Here is a 15,290-nt window from a genome sequence, read left to right as displayed (position 1 = left end):
AGATGCTAGCATATTGAAAATTGCAAATTAACAAACACTAAAGCTTCTTAACTAATCAGGAAGCTATTCAATCCCAGGAATAAGGGATCGTAGATATGTGACGTCTAGTATCTTCAGGTAGATGCTACATAATACCAGACGCATCAGTTGTTTTGTTTTTACAGGTGCCTGAAACCACAGCATCGACATTCATTCGCTCCACCATGGGCGGGTTCATTTCAGCCATTACTAGCCTACTGCTTGGCAAATTGCATTTATGTTAACCAAAGCTTGCAGGATGGAGGCCAATAGCACGTTTTCCTTCCACAAAAAACACATTTTGTTCTGGCTTGAGAGCCTCAATTTCTGGAACAGTTTCCATCCCAAATGCATTTCAGTCACCTCTACATATTAGTACATTGGCCCGTACACTGAAACTTATGGCCGTGATCCCTGACTTTGTTGCTGGAGACTAGTCTCATGTAGAAGAAGCACTATAATGGCAATTGGCCTCTAACGCAGAGCGTTTAAATATTAAGTTAAATAAATACAACACGGAGTGTCTTCAATATGAATGCTTGTTGAGTTCATAAAAAAAGTACTTCAGCAATAATGTGGAACCACTATTTAATCTATATTAGGTCCGTCCCTTTTTTGTATTCAGGGGTGGTTGGAATATTATCCTAAAACCAGCATGGTCAAAGTCTGGCTGCTTGTGGTACAGTATTTGCTGGTGTAATGTAGTTTTAAAAAACATTTCAGTGAAGACCATAGTCTACTCACAAAACATATTTGTTCTTCTTGTTAGCTTACACAACATGCGTATCATTATTAGTTTGGACTTCATGCAACATCTTTTCTTCATTTATTAGTAAAAACACAATACTAACTTTTGGCATTTCTGCATAATGCGGGCCGTTTGCACACAATGTGATCCTTGCACTGCTGTTAATGGCGTATGTATTTAGATGAACAGCTATCTTGGGATTTTGAATTTCAGTGTTTGTCTTTCTGGTTCTTTTCAAGACCATTAAAACATCACCAAACATGCTGACACTGAGCTGAACTGATGAGGAAATAAAATATAAATTAGAGGCATCAGAAATGTGATCAGGGTTGCCAGACGAGGCTGTTGATTTCCAGCCCAAAAAAATGCTCGAAACCCGCCTACAAGCACAAAATCCCGCCCAATTCTATTGATTTCCAATGGCAAAAAAAATATTTTTTACCCGCAGACGGCCATCCTAAGCAGCCCAATTGGGCAGGAAACCACCCAATCTGGCAACACTGAATGTGATTAGAGCACAAGAGGGAACACAGTGACATGCCAAAAGCACAGGACTTCATTATGCTGCTTGCTTTATAAGCTCAGGCATTGAAAAATACTTTTCCGCAGTGACATTCAGTGACACACTCTCAAAGAGTGAATCCCCCATAGTTGAAATGATAGAAATGATTGAGGCAACTGTGAAAATATCTAGTCAGACAATACCAAGCTTATTTTCTGAATTTGGTTGGCAAACTACTGTATATCATAGTGTTAAAAATGTTAGTCATCGTATAAAAAGTTAGAAATTTGAAATGGTTACAAACACGTGAAAACCATGAATGGAACTTTTTTTGTTTTGAAAAAAAAATCCCAAAATGCCCTGATAGTTAATGATTGATATGACATTCGCTTGTCAACTGTCAAACCTTACATTCTGTCTTAACAATCGATAATACACTAGTTAGCACCCCCCTCCCTCATCAATGGGTAATTAGTTAAAAAAAGATACTTAGACACTAAACAGCAGAGTCCAAGCAGCTAGGCCATTAGCATGCTTAAGTCCTCGTGTTAGGGTGATAGGGATATAGGGAGTGAATCCACTTTGTCCTCTTCCTTCATCAAACACGGTTATCTGTCCATCATCACACACTAAACTCGTACTTCCCCAGCTTCTTGGGTTCCTTGCTTGGGATGCACCAGTCGTCAGCCTCTGTGGTCGTCGTGTAATGCCTTAAGGCAGACTTGTTGAAGACCGGGAGCCTCTCGACAGACTCTGAGGATAAGGCCTGGAAAGTCAAACACAGAGAGTTGGATTGTTTTGATTATTTCTCCTTTCAGATCAGACAAGAATGTCTTTGTCCTTCTCAGATATGCAGATCACATGTCTCCATTAAACCCTTGTCCAAGACTGGGTTTACAATATAAAAAACAAGATGAACTTCTACACACTTTTGGAGCAAATGGGCTCACTGGATATCCAAATGACCGTTTGCTGGAAAGACTCACGTACATGATAACAAGAATGCTATGATATTAAAGAGAGTCTTAAGTAATCTTTTTTTTTACCATTTTGGTAACAACAGGTTTATAATAGAGGATCTGCATGAAATGTTTATAAGTTCATCCCATGGTTTCAGTACAGACATTCGCTACATTTTCCAGTTCCAAGTCTTTAGACAAAATCAAATTATTGGAAATGAGTGCCTTGTATCATGTGCACAGCTAGAATTGATCAGTCCCATTACACAGTTACACAGTGTGGTACCAAGATAAGGTGGTCTTTGTGCAGAGCCTCTTGCATACTGTTACTGTGTTACTGTGACCGAAATTGTAATGACCATGTCTCTATCTGTTTATGAAGGCTCTCTGTATTGTCATAGCAGTGTTATGATGTAGTTGCGCATTTTTAGCGAAGACTGAGTGAACAAGCCTGCTGGCAGGTAAATCTCCAAAGAGGCTACAGTGTAGACACAACATTCTCAACTGTAATTAAATGGTTAATATCATGAACAACAACAAAAACAGAAAAACATGTTTCCTTCAAAAGTCCTATGTTATTATTATGTGCCACAAGGCACGGAGTGCATAGGTAACGTGTAATTATAATGCTACTTTTCAGGGCCGCCGCCAGCCTTGGCTTGGCTCGGGACAAAGTCATCTTAAAAGAGTATGCCACTATTTTGGTGCTACATACTGTTGAAATCGTTGCTCTGGGTTATTAAGGAGGTAAATGGTCTTATTTTTCACTTTAGGTGCTTTCTTGTTTCAGACTCCCTCTGGGAGGCAGTATGTAGCTAAGCTAGCACGACCCCCCTACATATGATTTGGGAAGCATTTTTTTTTTACTCCTAATTGACTCGCGATACACGTTTGTTTGTACCGAATCCACATAGCAAAAAAGGCAGACTCTGATGGAATGATGGAAAGCAAGTCTTGCAGAACTATTACTTCTGAATCAATAGAACAATAGGAAAGGGGGGACAACACACCTCATTGCCTCAATACACGCAATGTACAAAGCGGATTCCAAAAAAGTTGGGACACTTCGTATTTTGTGAATAAAATCAAAATGCTGGCATTTTCAAAACATTCAATCCATGCATAAGATGCACAATGGCACAAGGTCAACATAGGAACAGTTAAAATGAGGCAAAAGCATTGTTTTGAGGGAAATATGTGGTCATTTAAAATTCGACCCATGCAACAAATCTCAAAAAAGTTGGGACAGGGCCAAAAAATGTTGTAATAGTTGAATAATTCTAAAAATAACACAAGGAGGAATATTTTGAAAGGAACTATATTGACTGCCAACATGAATGCACAGATAAAATACCGTCACAGAGAGGCTGTGGCACTCAGAAGCGAAGATTTTGAGGGACTAATTACTGATCTATTACACAGAAACATTGCATTTTCAAAATTGCTGGCATATAAGGCCTATTTCTGTAATGTAGAGTTCTGTGAAATCATTGCACGAGTTATGAGATCATGACATACCCATCGTCAATAAGCAAACTATGACACTCCAACAATGACAGCTGTTGAAAAAATGACCATAAACACAACACTTGATTAAGGCACATGATGCAGACATTAGACAGTGCTGCAAGTGGCAAAGCTCATTCTAGATGGACCTAGGAGACACGTGAAACTGTCCTCTGATTACAGAATGGAAAATATTTCATTCTTTTTTAAAATCATGGAGTCATGCACCCTCCAGGTTATGAAGAAAATGAATACTTCAGCTTGATTTAGTTGTCAGTCTGAAAGACTGCATATATGATAGTAAAGGGGTGCAGAGATGCCTTGGTTATGGTCTTCTTACTCATGTAGAGCATTGAAATGAGGGCTGAACGATATATTCAGACTTTAAAACAGCATACATAGCTACAAAGGCATTATATTTTGGAGCACAGCCTTTAGACATTGCCCCATAATGATGGGACATTTCAATCTCTACTATGTTCCAACAGTGTGGTTCCATCATAAGAGTAAGCAGGTGACAAAATTGTTTTCTTGCAGTGAGGATATGCCACGTATTAAGCATAACAAGAAGGTAAACAAGTCGAAGAACACACCTATCAGTTGAGCTGCTGAAATCATGTCTAGCACATCAAAATATCTATTTTTTAAATAAAATCATGCCATCAGTCAAAGTATTTAAATGTTAAGTCTCCTCCCTTGTGTTGTGTTTAGTCTTATCCAACATAAAAAGCATTTTATTGGCCCTGTCCCAACTTTTTTGGAATTTGTTGCAAGGGTGACATTTTAAATGATCACATAATTGCCCCAAAACAATCATTCTGCTTGGCTTTAACAACTGATATGTTGTCTGTACACAATGCTCTACCTTATTAACATATTGAATGTTTTGAAAATGCCAGCATTTAGATTTTATTCACAAAATGCCAAGTGTCCCAACTTTTTTGGAATCCGCTTTTTGTATAATGAGGACTCAATTTCTGGGCCCGCTCTCTCCCCGGGACAACTGAACAACCCCCCCGCCCGTTGGCTTCCCTGCTATTGTAGTACCTTTAGGTAAATGACTGCAGATGTTCCATAGCCCTCCATGGAGTAGAGCTGCAGGTCTCCCTGGAAGTACTTAGCATACAGCCGAGAGATGGGGAGACCGTAGCCGAACCCTGCCTGTAGCAGTAGAGGAGTAGTAGCGGAGCGGAGTAGTAGTAGAGTAGAGTAGAGTAGAGTAGAGTAGAGTAGAGTAGAGTAGAGTAGAGTAGAGTAGAGTAGAGTAGGGTAGAGTAGAGTAGAGTAGAGTAGAGTAGAGTAGAGTAGAGTAGAGTAGAGTAGAGTAGAATAGAGTAGAGTAGAAGAGCAGATTATTGCATAGATCAAACACAAACGCAATAAAATGCATTATGAAAGATTTTAAATCATCTAGAGTAGAAGAGCAGATTATTGCATAGATCAAACACAAACGCAATAAAATGCATTACAAAAGATTTTAAATCATCTCTTTAAGTGTTGAATTGATAACACTGCCTTTTTGTTGTGTATCAGACATCTGCACTATCTGTAAGCCTACATATAGATAGGCTTATACGCATTGGTCAGAACACAGCACATATCTGAATGCACACACATATATTACACATTACAGATCAAGCACGTTTCACATATCTGCACACACTTAATCCATATTGTCCAGACCACTATATGCAGTATATTATAGGGAACATCTGCTCTGCATACACTGCCAAGCAGAGAGAATACCCAAGAATCACAGGGAATGGTAATGTGGACAAGCTAATGGGTAACAGTGCTAATGTTTTTAGCCCTGTAAACAAGCTACTTTGCAAGCCTCTGCTAACTTGCTGTAACTTGTCGTTAAACATTGATTGATATTTTGGCTCCTTGGACGGAAAACAGTGGCAGTGCTGAAATATACACGTAGCTTCACTCACTTGAGTAAGAGAGAGAAAACACAGCGCTTATGTAAGAGGTTCAATAAGGTCAAGATAACAAGCCTCCATAGTGAATTTATAATGGGTCAAGTGTTATTCAACTGACTTCACTTTTAATGAACATGATTTAAAGCCATACTGAGAAGTTATTTAGACCTTAAGATATTGTTTCCAGTTAATTTACAACACTTTAAATGAATCATGAGCTAGCTTATACACTAATTATTGTCTTCTTTATTGACGGAGACAGAGGGGCCCTTGTACCCTGTTCATGCTTTGCTAAAGCTGTTTGACCAAAGAGCACCTTTGCACTACTCCAACAGACTAACAGCCTTCCGACAGACGTTTGTTTAGTAAACAAAAAAAGTGGTCCTAAGGCTTACGAGAGGAGCATTTCGAGCGTTGTCCTGCACAGGGCTGGGGGCAGTAGAGTACATGTAGCTGAAGAGACGCTCTATCTTCCTCAGGGGAACACCTCCGCCTTTGTCAGACATCTGAAACACAGAAAGAAAACAGGTCGCAAGTAGGTCTGGGAGCATATTGAACTGGGTACCTCACCTTAATAGTGTACGTATACTGTAGTATACGTATCTAATTGGAACTGCCCCAACAGTATCTTGTTTTATAAAACAGTTTTATTCTCATCTGCCTTAGGTGATAGTTAATTATCTACCATCTATAAGACGATATATTTTCTTTTTCTTCTCTTTTCTCTTTCTCTTATCTTTAGCACATTGAATGACAATTATGTATGATAATGTGCTATATAAGTCATTTTGATTGATTAATTGATTGATTGTATGTATGTGGATGCTTATGTGCATATGTAAATGGCGTCTACAAGGGCACTGTATATAAGATAGAGTAGAGTAGAGTAGAGTAGAGTATCGTTTATTGATCCCAGGGGGAAATTAAGGTGTCAAGTAGCATACACACATAAATAAAGACATAAAGACATTGTCCACAAGACATAACACACATATTTACACATAAAATAATCATATATAGCTCACTGTTGCATACTTATTGCCAAGGCATCTCTCTCTCTCTCTCTCTCTCTCTCTCTCTCTCTCTCTCTCTCTCTCTCTCTCTCTCTCTCTCTCTCTCTCTCTCTCACACACACACACACACACACACACACACACACACACACACACACACACACACACACACACACCAAAAATATAAAGTGTAAAGTGTCCACAGTGTTCACATGTGCCTTAGCTAGGTGGCACATAGTAGCCAAGACAAGGTGGCCATAAAGTGTCCAGGAGTGTCCATAGTCTCTCTGCCTAGTACAATGTCCATTGTATTCCTTAGAAAAAGAGATGGGGGGTTAGACACAAGTCACCCCCTGTGTCACTCCACACACACTCACACACACACACACACACCCACACACACACACACACACCCCAAAAATAAAGTGTACATAGTCCAGGAGTATCAGTAGTCCGGGGGGTTACACACATCGCCAACTGAGTCTCTACACACACACACACACACACACACACACACACACACACACACACACACACACACACACACACACACACACACACACACACACACACACACACACACACACACACACACACACACACACACACACACACACGCAGCTGTGCATTCCGCTGAAAAAGGAGTCGAAGGGTAGAGAGTCCAGGTAAAATAGAGTGTGCAGGAGTGGGATCTGTTTATGCAGTCCAGTCCCCTATGATGATCTCTCTTTGTGTGTCCTTCTGTGCAATGTTGAAAAGCTGAATGGCCCTGGGTACAAAGGACTTACGCAGCCTGTCTGTCTTGCAGGAGATGGCGCGCAGTCTGTAGCTGAACAGGCTTCTCTGGTTGTCGAAGATTGGGTACAGTGGGTGCTTGTAGTTGTCCAAAATAGAGTCCAATCTGCTAAGTGTCCTCTTGTCGGCTGTGGTTGTGAGGGCGTCCAGTTCTGTGCCTACAACAGACCCTGCTTTCCTCACCAGCCTGTCAAGCCGTCCAGCATCTCTCTTCCTAATGCTGCCACCCCAGCATGCCACAGCATAGGAGAGCACACTGGCCATGGCAGACTGGTAGAACATCTGCAGGAGTCTGTTGCAGACATTGAAAGATCTCAGCTTTCTCAGAAAGAGTCTGCTCTGACCTTTCTTGTACAGTGCATGTGAGTTGGCTGACCAGTCCAGTTTAGAGTCCAGGTGAACACCCAGGTACTTGTATGTGGAGACTGTCTCCACAGTCTCCCCCTCTATAGAGACAGGCACCAGGGGTGGGGTGGTTCGCCTGAAGTCAATCACCATTTCTTTGGTTTTGGTGGTGTTCAGCCGCAGCTGGTTGGTTCTGCACCATTTGACAAAGTTCTCCACCAGTCCCCTGTACTCCTCCTCCTGCCCATCTTTGATGCATTCAACAATGGCACTTTTGTTTGTTTAGTTTGTTTGTTTTTTGTGGCGTTATGTTGAGTGTTATGCTGCAGACTGTGTATGTCCGAGACAAATTTCTCGGGACAAATAAAAAGAATCTTGAATCTTCATGGGACTCACCTTAATAGTCAGGTCTTCGTGTCCTAGGGAGACTCGGACCTTGATAGGAGGCATAGTGATGCTGTCTTCATGGGTCTCTACTGTGGCACGCATGGCATTCTGGACACAGTAGACAGCAGGCAAGGAAATATTCATTTGCAATCATGACACAAGTCTGGGGTGGATTTCTGTAAAGCGTAGTTGTTAACAGTTAGCAACTTTGGTAGTTGCCAATGGAAAATTGCATTGCAACCAACAAAGTAGCTAACATAGTTAGCAACTACGCTTTCCAGAAACGCACCCCTGAATTACAAGTACAAACTACACCTTTGTGCTTCAGTATTTTTTTTTTTACCTAAACAATATGTCTGAATTGTAATAGGCTAACTCCTTGCACTGAAATATATACACATACTAAAGAACGTTATGTTTCATTCACTAAAAAACAAATCACTCCACAAATTGAACAGCATACTGAGAAGCTATGGGTACAAGATGTCTGCTTGTCTCCTTTTTTAAAAGACCATGCTCTGATAACATGATACAGAACGTGGGAAACGAGAAGATTAATAATAAGCTGTTTGGCTAATGCAAACACAAATCCAGTCATCAATCATTGATAGGGCTGAGTGAATGAGCCATCCTGGTATATGCCCTAAGGCAGACAGAGAAGGATTACCCCCACACTCCCCACCCCACCCAAACACCTTGGCTGAACATCCTATGACTGTGTTTGTTAGCCTGACTCTCGCCAGACCCTTGTATATTTCCACTCAGCTTGGTGAGCTCACAAGAGGGTCTGAACGACACGTCCTGGGAGTCGCCCCACTCCCAAAACCAAAATGCAGTAGACCCAGTCAGGAAAATGATGCACCAGATGTCGCAAAAACTTGCACGGGTGATTAGAGAACTGTATTTTAGATCATAAATAACAGCCCGCTTACAAAAAAAAACGGTCTTGTCCTTTAATAGTCTGACTGACTGGCGACGATCAAAGAAGGAGACAAAAAATAATCGGAGCACATTGTGCATCACAGAGTTTGCTATGGTGAGACAGGTTCTACAGTTTCTAATTTCATTTCATGCAGGTTAGGAAAATCAGAAAAGATCACATGAACGATAATTGCCTGCGGGAAACATCGGTAACACTTTATTTTAGGGATACATCTATTAGCACTAATAAATACAATGTTAATGCCTGCATAAGTAACTTGTAAGGCATGTACTAAGCAAACGCTAAGGCCTACTAGGTCCTCACTAAGGCTAAATTGGTAATAAATCCCTTATTGTGCATGAGCAAGACATTTGCGAATACATGCCTAACAAATGTTTGATTTTGCTTAGTACATGCCTGACAAGTTACTTATACAGGGGCATTGTGTGTATTAGTGATAATAGATGTATCCCTAAAATAAAGTGTTACCGAAACATCCTACCTTAAAGAGTTCGAAGAGCATGTGATATAGATGAGAGGGAACGTAGACGATATGCAGAGGCTGGTCGGCAGCTTTGGCTGCAATAAAAGGAGAACACCGATTTTAAAGGGACACTGTGCAGGAAATGGTCAAAAAAGGTAATGCAACTATGCTGCTCATTGAAACTACAATGGCTCCCTATTGGCAAATTTGATCTTTACATGAAAGTGTACTAAGTAATAAACAAATATTTTCTTTTATGGTCCAAGTACAGTCCTTTTTGCAGCTAAAAATGGCTATTTTGGGAAATTCAAAATGGCAGACCATGGAGAAGATCCCCCTTTTCATGTATGAAAAGTGCAATTTTCCCACTCATAATGAATAGTTAAAAATTCATGCTGGTGGTAAGTATTCATTAAAAAGCTAACATTAGTGAATGGGCAGCATGAATTCAGGAAATAAACAACTAAAAATCTAACACAGTGTCCCTTTAAAGAAATCCAACAATGTACACAGTTTGCAAGATAAGAGGAGACAGATACACATACGTACATACAATCACATACAGCGACTCTGGTATGCACACAGGGGCATATCTACCGTATGGAGCAGAGCCAAAATCAACACGAGCTAGTAGCATATGGCTATCTAGTTTACAGTAGTTCGCTGCCTGCTAATGAATAAGACCATGGGTTTATGAATACTATAAAATACTGGGAAAATATAACTGTCATGTACTGTATGTCATGTTCCCATTACACTTAGTCTGAGCTGATCATTGATAAGGAAAAGAGGAAAAAAAACACATTTTGAGAATATCCCTTTAGGTAAGACTGAGGGGAGGAACTTCAATGTCCAGTATTAACCAAATTCAACATATTGTATTTGGCATATTATTTTGCAGTGCAGAAAAAAGTAACATGACTGACAAAGTAGTGGTAGAAGTTATTAAAATTAAGCTCACATCAGCACTAAATGCATATTAAGTCAACAGGTGACTAAACAAGACAAAGCAATACAAAACATCATCATTTCGCTTCATCATTCTCTTTTTGGGCTTTGATGTAAACATGAAGGCTAACCAGTTGTTTGTGTAAGTGTCATCACATGCTGTAATCTCTCATACCACATCAAGCTGAAGACTAAATTTACTGAAGCCAATTTACACCATGAAAAGGATACAAGGATACTAGTAAACCGAGAGTTCTATTTGTCATATGCACAGAATTACTAAAAGTAAATCATGCAGTGAGAAGAGTTGCCCGTCTGCACTGGCAGTCGTCACCAATGCAAAAGAGGCATAGCATGCACTCGCAACTTTAAATTGGTCGTTAACAGGCTGCACGTATGACAAACAAAGTAACTACTGACAGCTAAAGTCAACCTGAAAGTGAGCAGGTCCATGCCCATGCAGCTGGATGAGCTAGTGTTTCTCAATGGGGGCTCTACAGCCTAAGGGGGTGTTGGTAGGCTTATGATGAAGTCAAGGGGGCATTGGGACGCTTATGATGAGGTCAAGGGTGTGTTCTTCAAATGAAAACCACCCCTACCAATTTCAACAGGCAGCTACCGTAGGGGTGATTAATCTGGTTATAATTACGAGCACCATTATGTGTGTGAAATTCCACCTGTATGTAGGTGGTTCGTTGGTCTGGAGCTCAGGGGGCTCTCTCCTGAATTCATGCCCAGGAGTGGAGAGCCTTTTGCGGGCAGGATCAGTGAGGTGTCTGGGACATTTTGGATATGGATCAACATACAGTATAAATAAGATTTATAATAAGATTTAGGGAGGGAGGATGGTAAGGAGCGGAATGGGACACGATGGGTCTGTGTGTGGTGTGGGTTTTTGTTTTTTCTTGCTTTAGTAACAGTAATTATTGGGTCTGAATTCGGCTCGAGACTCACCATGCACACACAGCACACAAAGACTAAGTGAAAGGGGTGACTGAGAAGAAGGCTCTCACAGTTCACTTGCTTGATCTCCATCTCGGGGGAGGTCAGGTAGTACTGCTCGCACAGCATCTTGGAAGTCTCGTACGCATCTGGGGAAGCACAAACACAAACACAAACACACACACAGTCACACACAAACACACACACACACACACACACACACACACACACACACACACACACACACACACACACACACACACACACACACACACACACACACACACACACACACACACACACACAGAATTTATGACTTTTATTTGGATCATCACACAGGGAAGGATTACAGATCCAAACAGTATTGGAAAAAAATCCTGTAGATTGGCAAGATTGATGATATACAGAATAATAAGTCCAGTAGTCTCTATGGATAGATGTGACACACACACAGACACACAGACACACAGACACACACACTCTGAATGTGGATATACCAGTTATCCATGTATTGAATGTGTGAGAGCAACAGCATGCAAGTTACACTGTCCTACTGACTCCCACACACATCTTATCCTACTAGTACTTTTTTCCCAGAAAGTGCGCTCAAATCCCAATTGGTTTCTACAAGGTCTTCGGGTACAAGCAAACAGCTATGTTCATATTTTGTAGAAAAAATGCACTCTCGGGTGTGATTCGGGTTAGCATGAGCAGCGTCTGAAAAAGACTGTCTGTCATGCTAACCCATTTTTTTATTCACGCAGTGTAAATGCAAAATGCATTTCAGCCATTTATATTTTGAGAAAGAAGGCTACATAACATTTTTCCCATGATATTAGTAGTACGAAAAAAATGCAGTACAGTGAATCATTTCTGTTTACAACACAGTTTCATTCATCCCTCATGCAGGGGTCTATGTAATGAAAAAAATAATAAAACAAAACAGGAGCAGAGATAAGAATTTAAGAGTTGTATACTGTGAAATTGTTAACGCATAGACAAAAAGGGTCTAAGAGGGTAGGCTGTGCCTTTTCCCCACACACACATAGGCGTACACATTCTACATGAGGGGTGCTGGTCACAGGGCCAGTTTTTCAAAATTCCTCCCATTAAAAGGGCTGAACAACATATTACACATTTATGTCTATATTCACATTCATTACACATTCATTTCTATATGCAGCCCTATGTCTCCTCTGCCGTGTCAATGAAGGCCTGTCACCTAACTCATTACAACTGTAAAACAAAGCCTGGGGAGTGTTAGTAAACTCATCCCAACTGTCCCTTCTCTCAAGGTTTTTTTATTGTTCCCAAACCCAAGTTAACTACAACAACTTGACTAGGCTTTTGATCCCTCTGTCTTTCAAGCACTTGTGGTTTTCTCTATAGGATGTATTTACTCCAGGAGGAAAATGCGAAGGAAATCGTAATTCAAATCGTTTTTAACAAAAACGGAAATCATTAAAAAAAAATAAAAAAATTTTTTTTTTTTTTTTTAACATTTTCGGAAACTATGGCGGCCAAATTTAAACTATGGCGGGCCGCCATAGTTTCCTCAATGTATGGGAAACACTGGTATGTGCAATGGCATGGATGCCCCCATAACATTCATCTACAGTAATGTGTGTGCAATGGCATGGATGCACCCATAACATTCATCTACAGTATCTTATGTTACATAACTTGGATGCTTGTTTGTTTTTGTTGGATCTCATTTCAGTGACACTGAAACATAGCCTGGCAATATACAGTGGCCCGATAAACATGTGGATTAGCCTGGTATGGATGGAAAAACTTGTGCTTTAGCCTGGTACAGCTTGATGATTTTTTTTGATTTTTCGAATGGATTTTTTTTCGCACAGCACAGCTGGAAAGTGTGGTGGAGATGACCCATATGCTGCTGATCAGTAAAGAAATAAAGATACGACACGTGGATAAAAATAAAAACTTCATTGTGACAGGTACGTTTTAGCCTCCTAAACTGGATATTTTTGAAACCAGTACTGAGCCAGCGCTGTCTAAACCTCTCTTAAAGGGACACTGTGCAGGAAATGGTGAAAAAAGGTACTGCAACTATGCTGCTTATTGAAATTGGGCTGCCTATTGCCAAATTTGTACAGTCATTTTTGCAGCTAAAAATGGCTATTTTTGGAAATTCAAAATGGCGGACCATGGAGAAGATCCCCCTTTTCATGTATGAAAAGTGCAATTTTTCCAGTCATAATGAAAACTTAGAATTTGATGCTGGTGGTAAGTATTCATGAAAAATGTAACATTAGTGAATGGGCAGCATGAATTCTGGAAATAAACAACTAAAAATCTCACACAGTGTCCCTTTAACGTGTAAATGAGAGGCCAAAACCAATGCGTTTTCAGAAATATACATAAACTTCATGTGCAAACAGCTTCTTAAGATTATAGTTTTCCCGATATAGCCTGCTAAACCATGCCTGCACACTATTGTGCACTACATTTCATTACGAGGGTTTGGCTGTGCACTGAAACTGCACTGAAAAACTACCGGTAGCTATCTCAAGATGTCGAGTCTGCACATGTTTGGATCAGCCTGAACCAAATCCAACATCTGGTGGTAAATTATGACATCAGAATTTATGTAATCCAGACCAAGATTATACCGTTAAAGGGACACTGTGTGAGATTTTTAGTTGTTCATTTCCAGAATTCATGCTGCCCACTCACTAATGTTACCTTTTTCATGAATACTTACCACCACCATCAAATTCTAAGTATTCATTATGACTGGAAAAATTGCACTTTTCATACTTGAAAAGGGGGATCTTCTCCATGGTCCGCCATTTTGAATTTCCAAAAATAGCCATTTTTAGCTGCAAAAATGACTGTACTTGGACCATAGTAGAAAATATTTGTTTATTACTTAGTAAACGTTCATGTTAAGATCAAATTTGGCAATAGGCAGCCCAGTTTCAATGAGCAGCATAGTTGCAGTACCTTTTTTGACCATTTCCTGCACAGTGTCCCTTTACAGTTTTTCTCGATTGGTTTGGCTAATTTCTCGAAACTGAGATGACATTCTCAAAACAACACGGACAAATCCCCAAACCAACTTGCAATTTCCCAAAACAGAATGGCATTTTTCATTGCTTTCATCAGATATCAAATGCTTTGTACATGTCTCAAATGTTTAGTACATCTCTGCAGATGGATATGTACAAATACCCTTCAGTTGACACATTCAGCATACATTTAGCACATTTTCCAAATAAATTGACCTTGCTTATCTAAACGAATTAGACAATTCTCAGTCTAATGGTTGCCCTCTCCAAAACACGTCAGCATTATTTCATTGTGTAAGTCATCATATGCAAAGTGGTCTACGCAATTCCCAAAACACTCAAGGAATTTCATTACATAGTACATTCATGACAGTGTTCAACAGGTCAGATGGTATTGTAACTTTACTAGTTAGTAGAAAATAATTTTACAACCGTGTATACTACAGTTTCCTCTGTTATTTGGCTAATTTCATGACATTTTTTCAAACGACATTCTGTTTTGAACAATTGCTAGTTGCTTTGGCATTTGTCCATGTTATTTTGAGAATGTTATCTCTGTTTTGAGAAATGAGCCAAACCTATGAGAAACCTGTGATATATGGGCATTACTTTCTGTATATGAATTTACAGTAAAGAAAGTTACTGATAAATGTCCTTGGTAAATTATCTGTGTTGTCAAACTTCAATGGTTTCACTCACTTTTTCATTTTTATACATAGTCGAAATCTGTTAGCTGAACGTAGATAAAACACCTAACCATT

The 15,290-nt window shown here is 39.9% G+C and overlaps 1 protein-coding gene across 1 annotated transcript; it reads right to left on the bottom strand.

Annotated features, from left to right (window-relative positions):
• Positions 1-6: 6 nt before the first annotated feature.
• On the bottom strand, positions 7-11,643 carry LOC134441958 (pyruvate dehydrogenase (acetyl-transferring) kinase isozyme 4, mitochondrial-like; the record flags this gene model as incomplete). The annotated part of the gene is made up of 6 exons (XM_063192341.1): positions 7-2,034; positions 4,781-4,894; positions 6,054-6,164; positions 8,208-8,306; positions 9,623-9,699; positions 11,566-11,643. Coding segments are annotated over 6 exons (623 nt in total), but the record flags the coding sequence as incomplete, so codon positions are not given.
• Between the last annotated feature and the right edge of the window lie 3,647 nt (positions 11,644-15,290).

The sequence above is a fragment of the Engraulis encrasicolus genome, unplaced genomic scaffold (genome assembly GCF_034702125.1).
Source record: "Engraulis encrasicolus isolate BLACKSEA-1 unplaced genomic scaffold, IST_EnEncr_1.0 scaffold_1020_np1212, whole genome shotgun sequence".
Taxonomy (NCBI): domain Eukaryota; kingdom Metazoa; phylum Chordata; class Actinopteri; order Clupeiformes; family Engraulidae; genus Engraulis; species Engraulis encrasicolus.
This window is presented reverse-complemented; position numbering and strand designations above follow the sequence as displayed.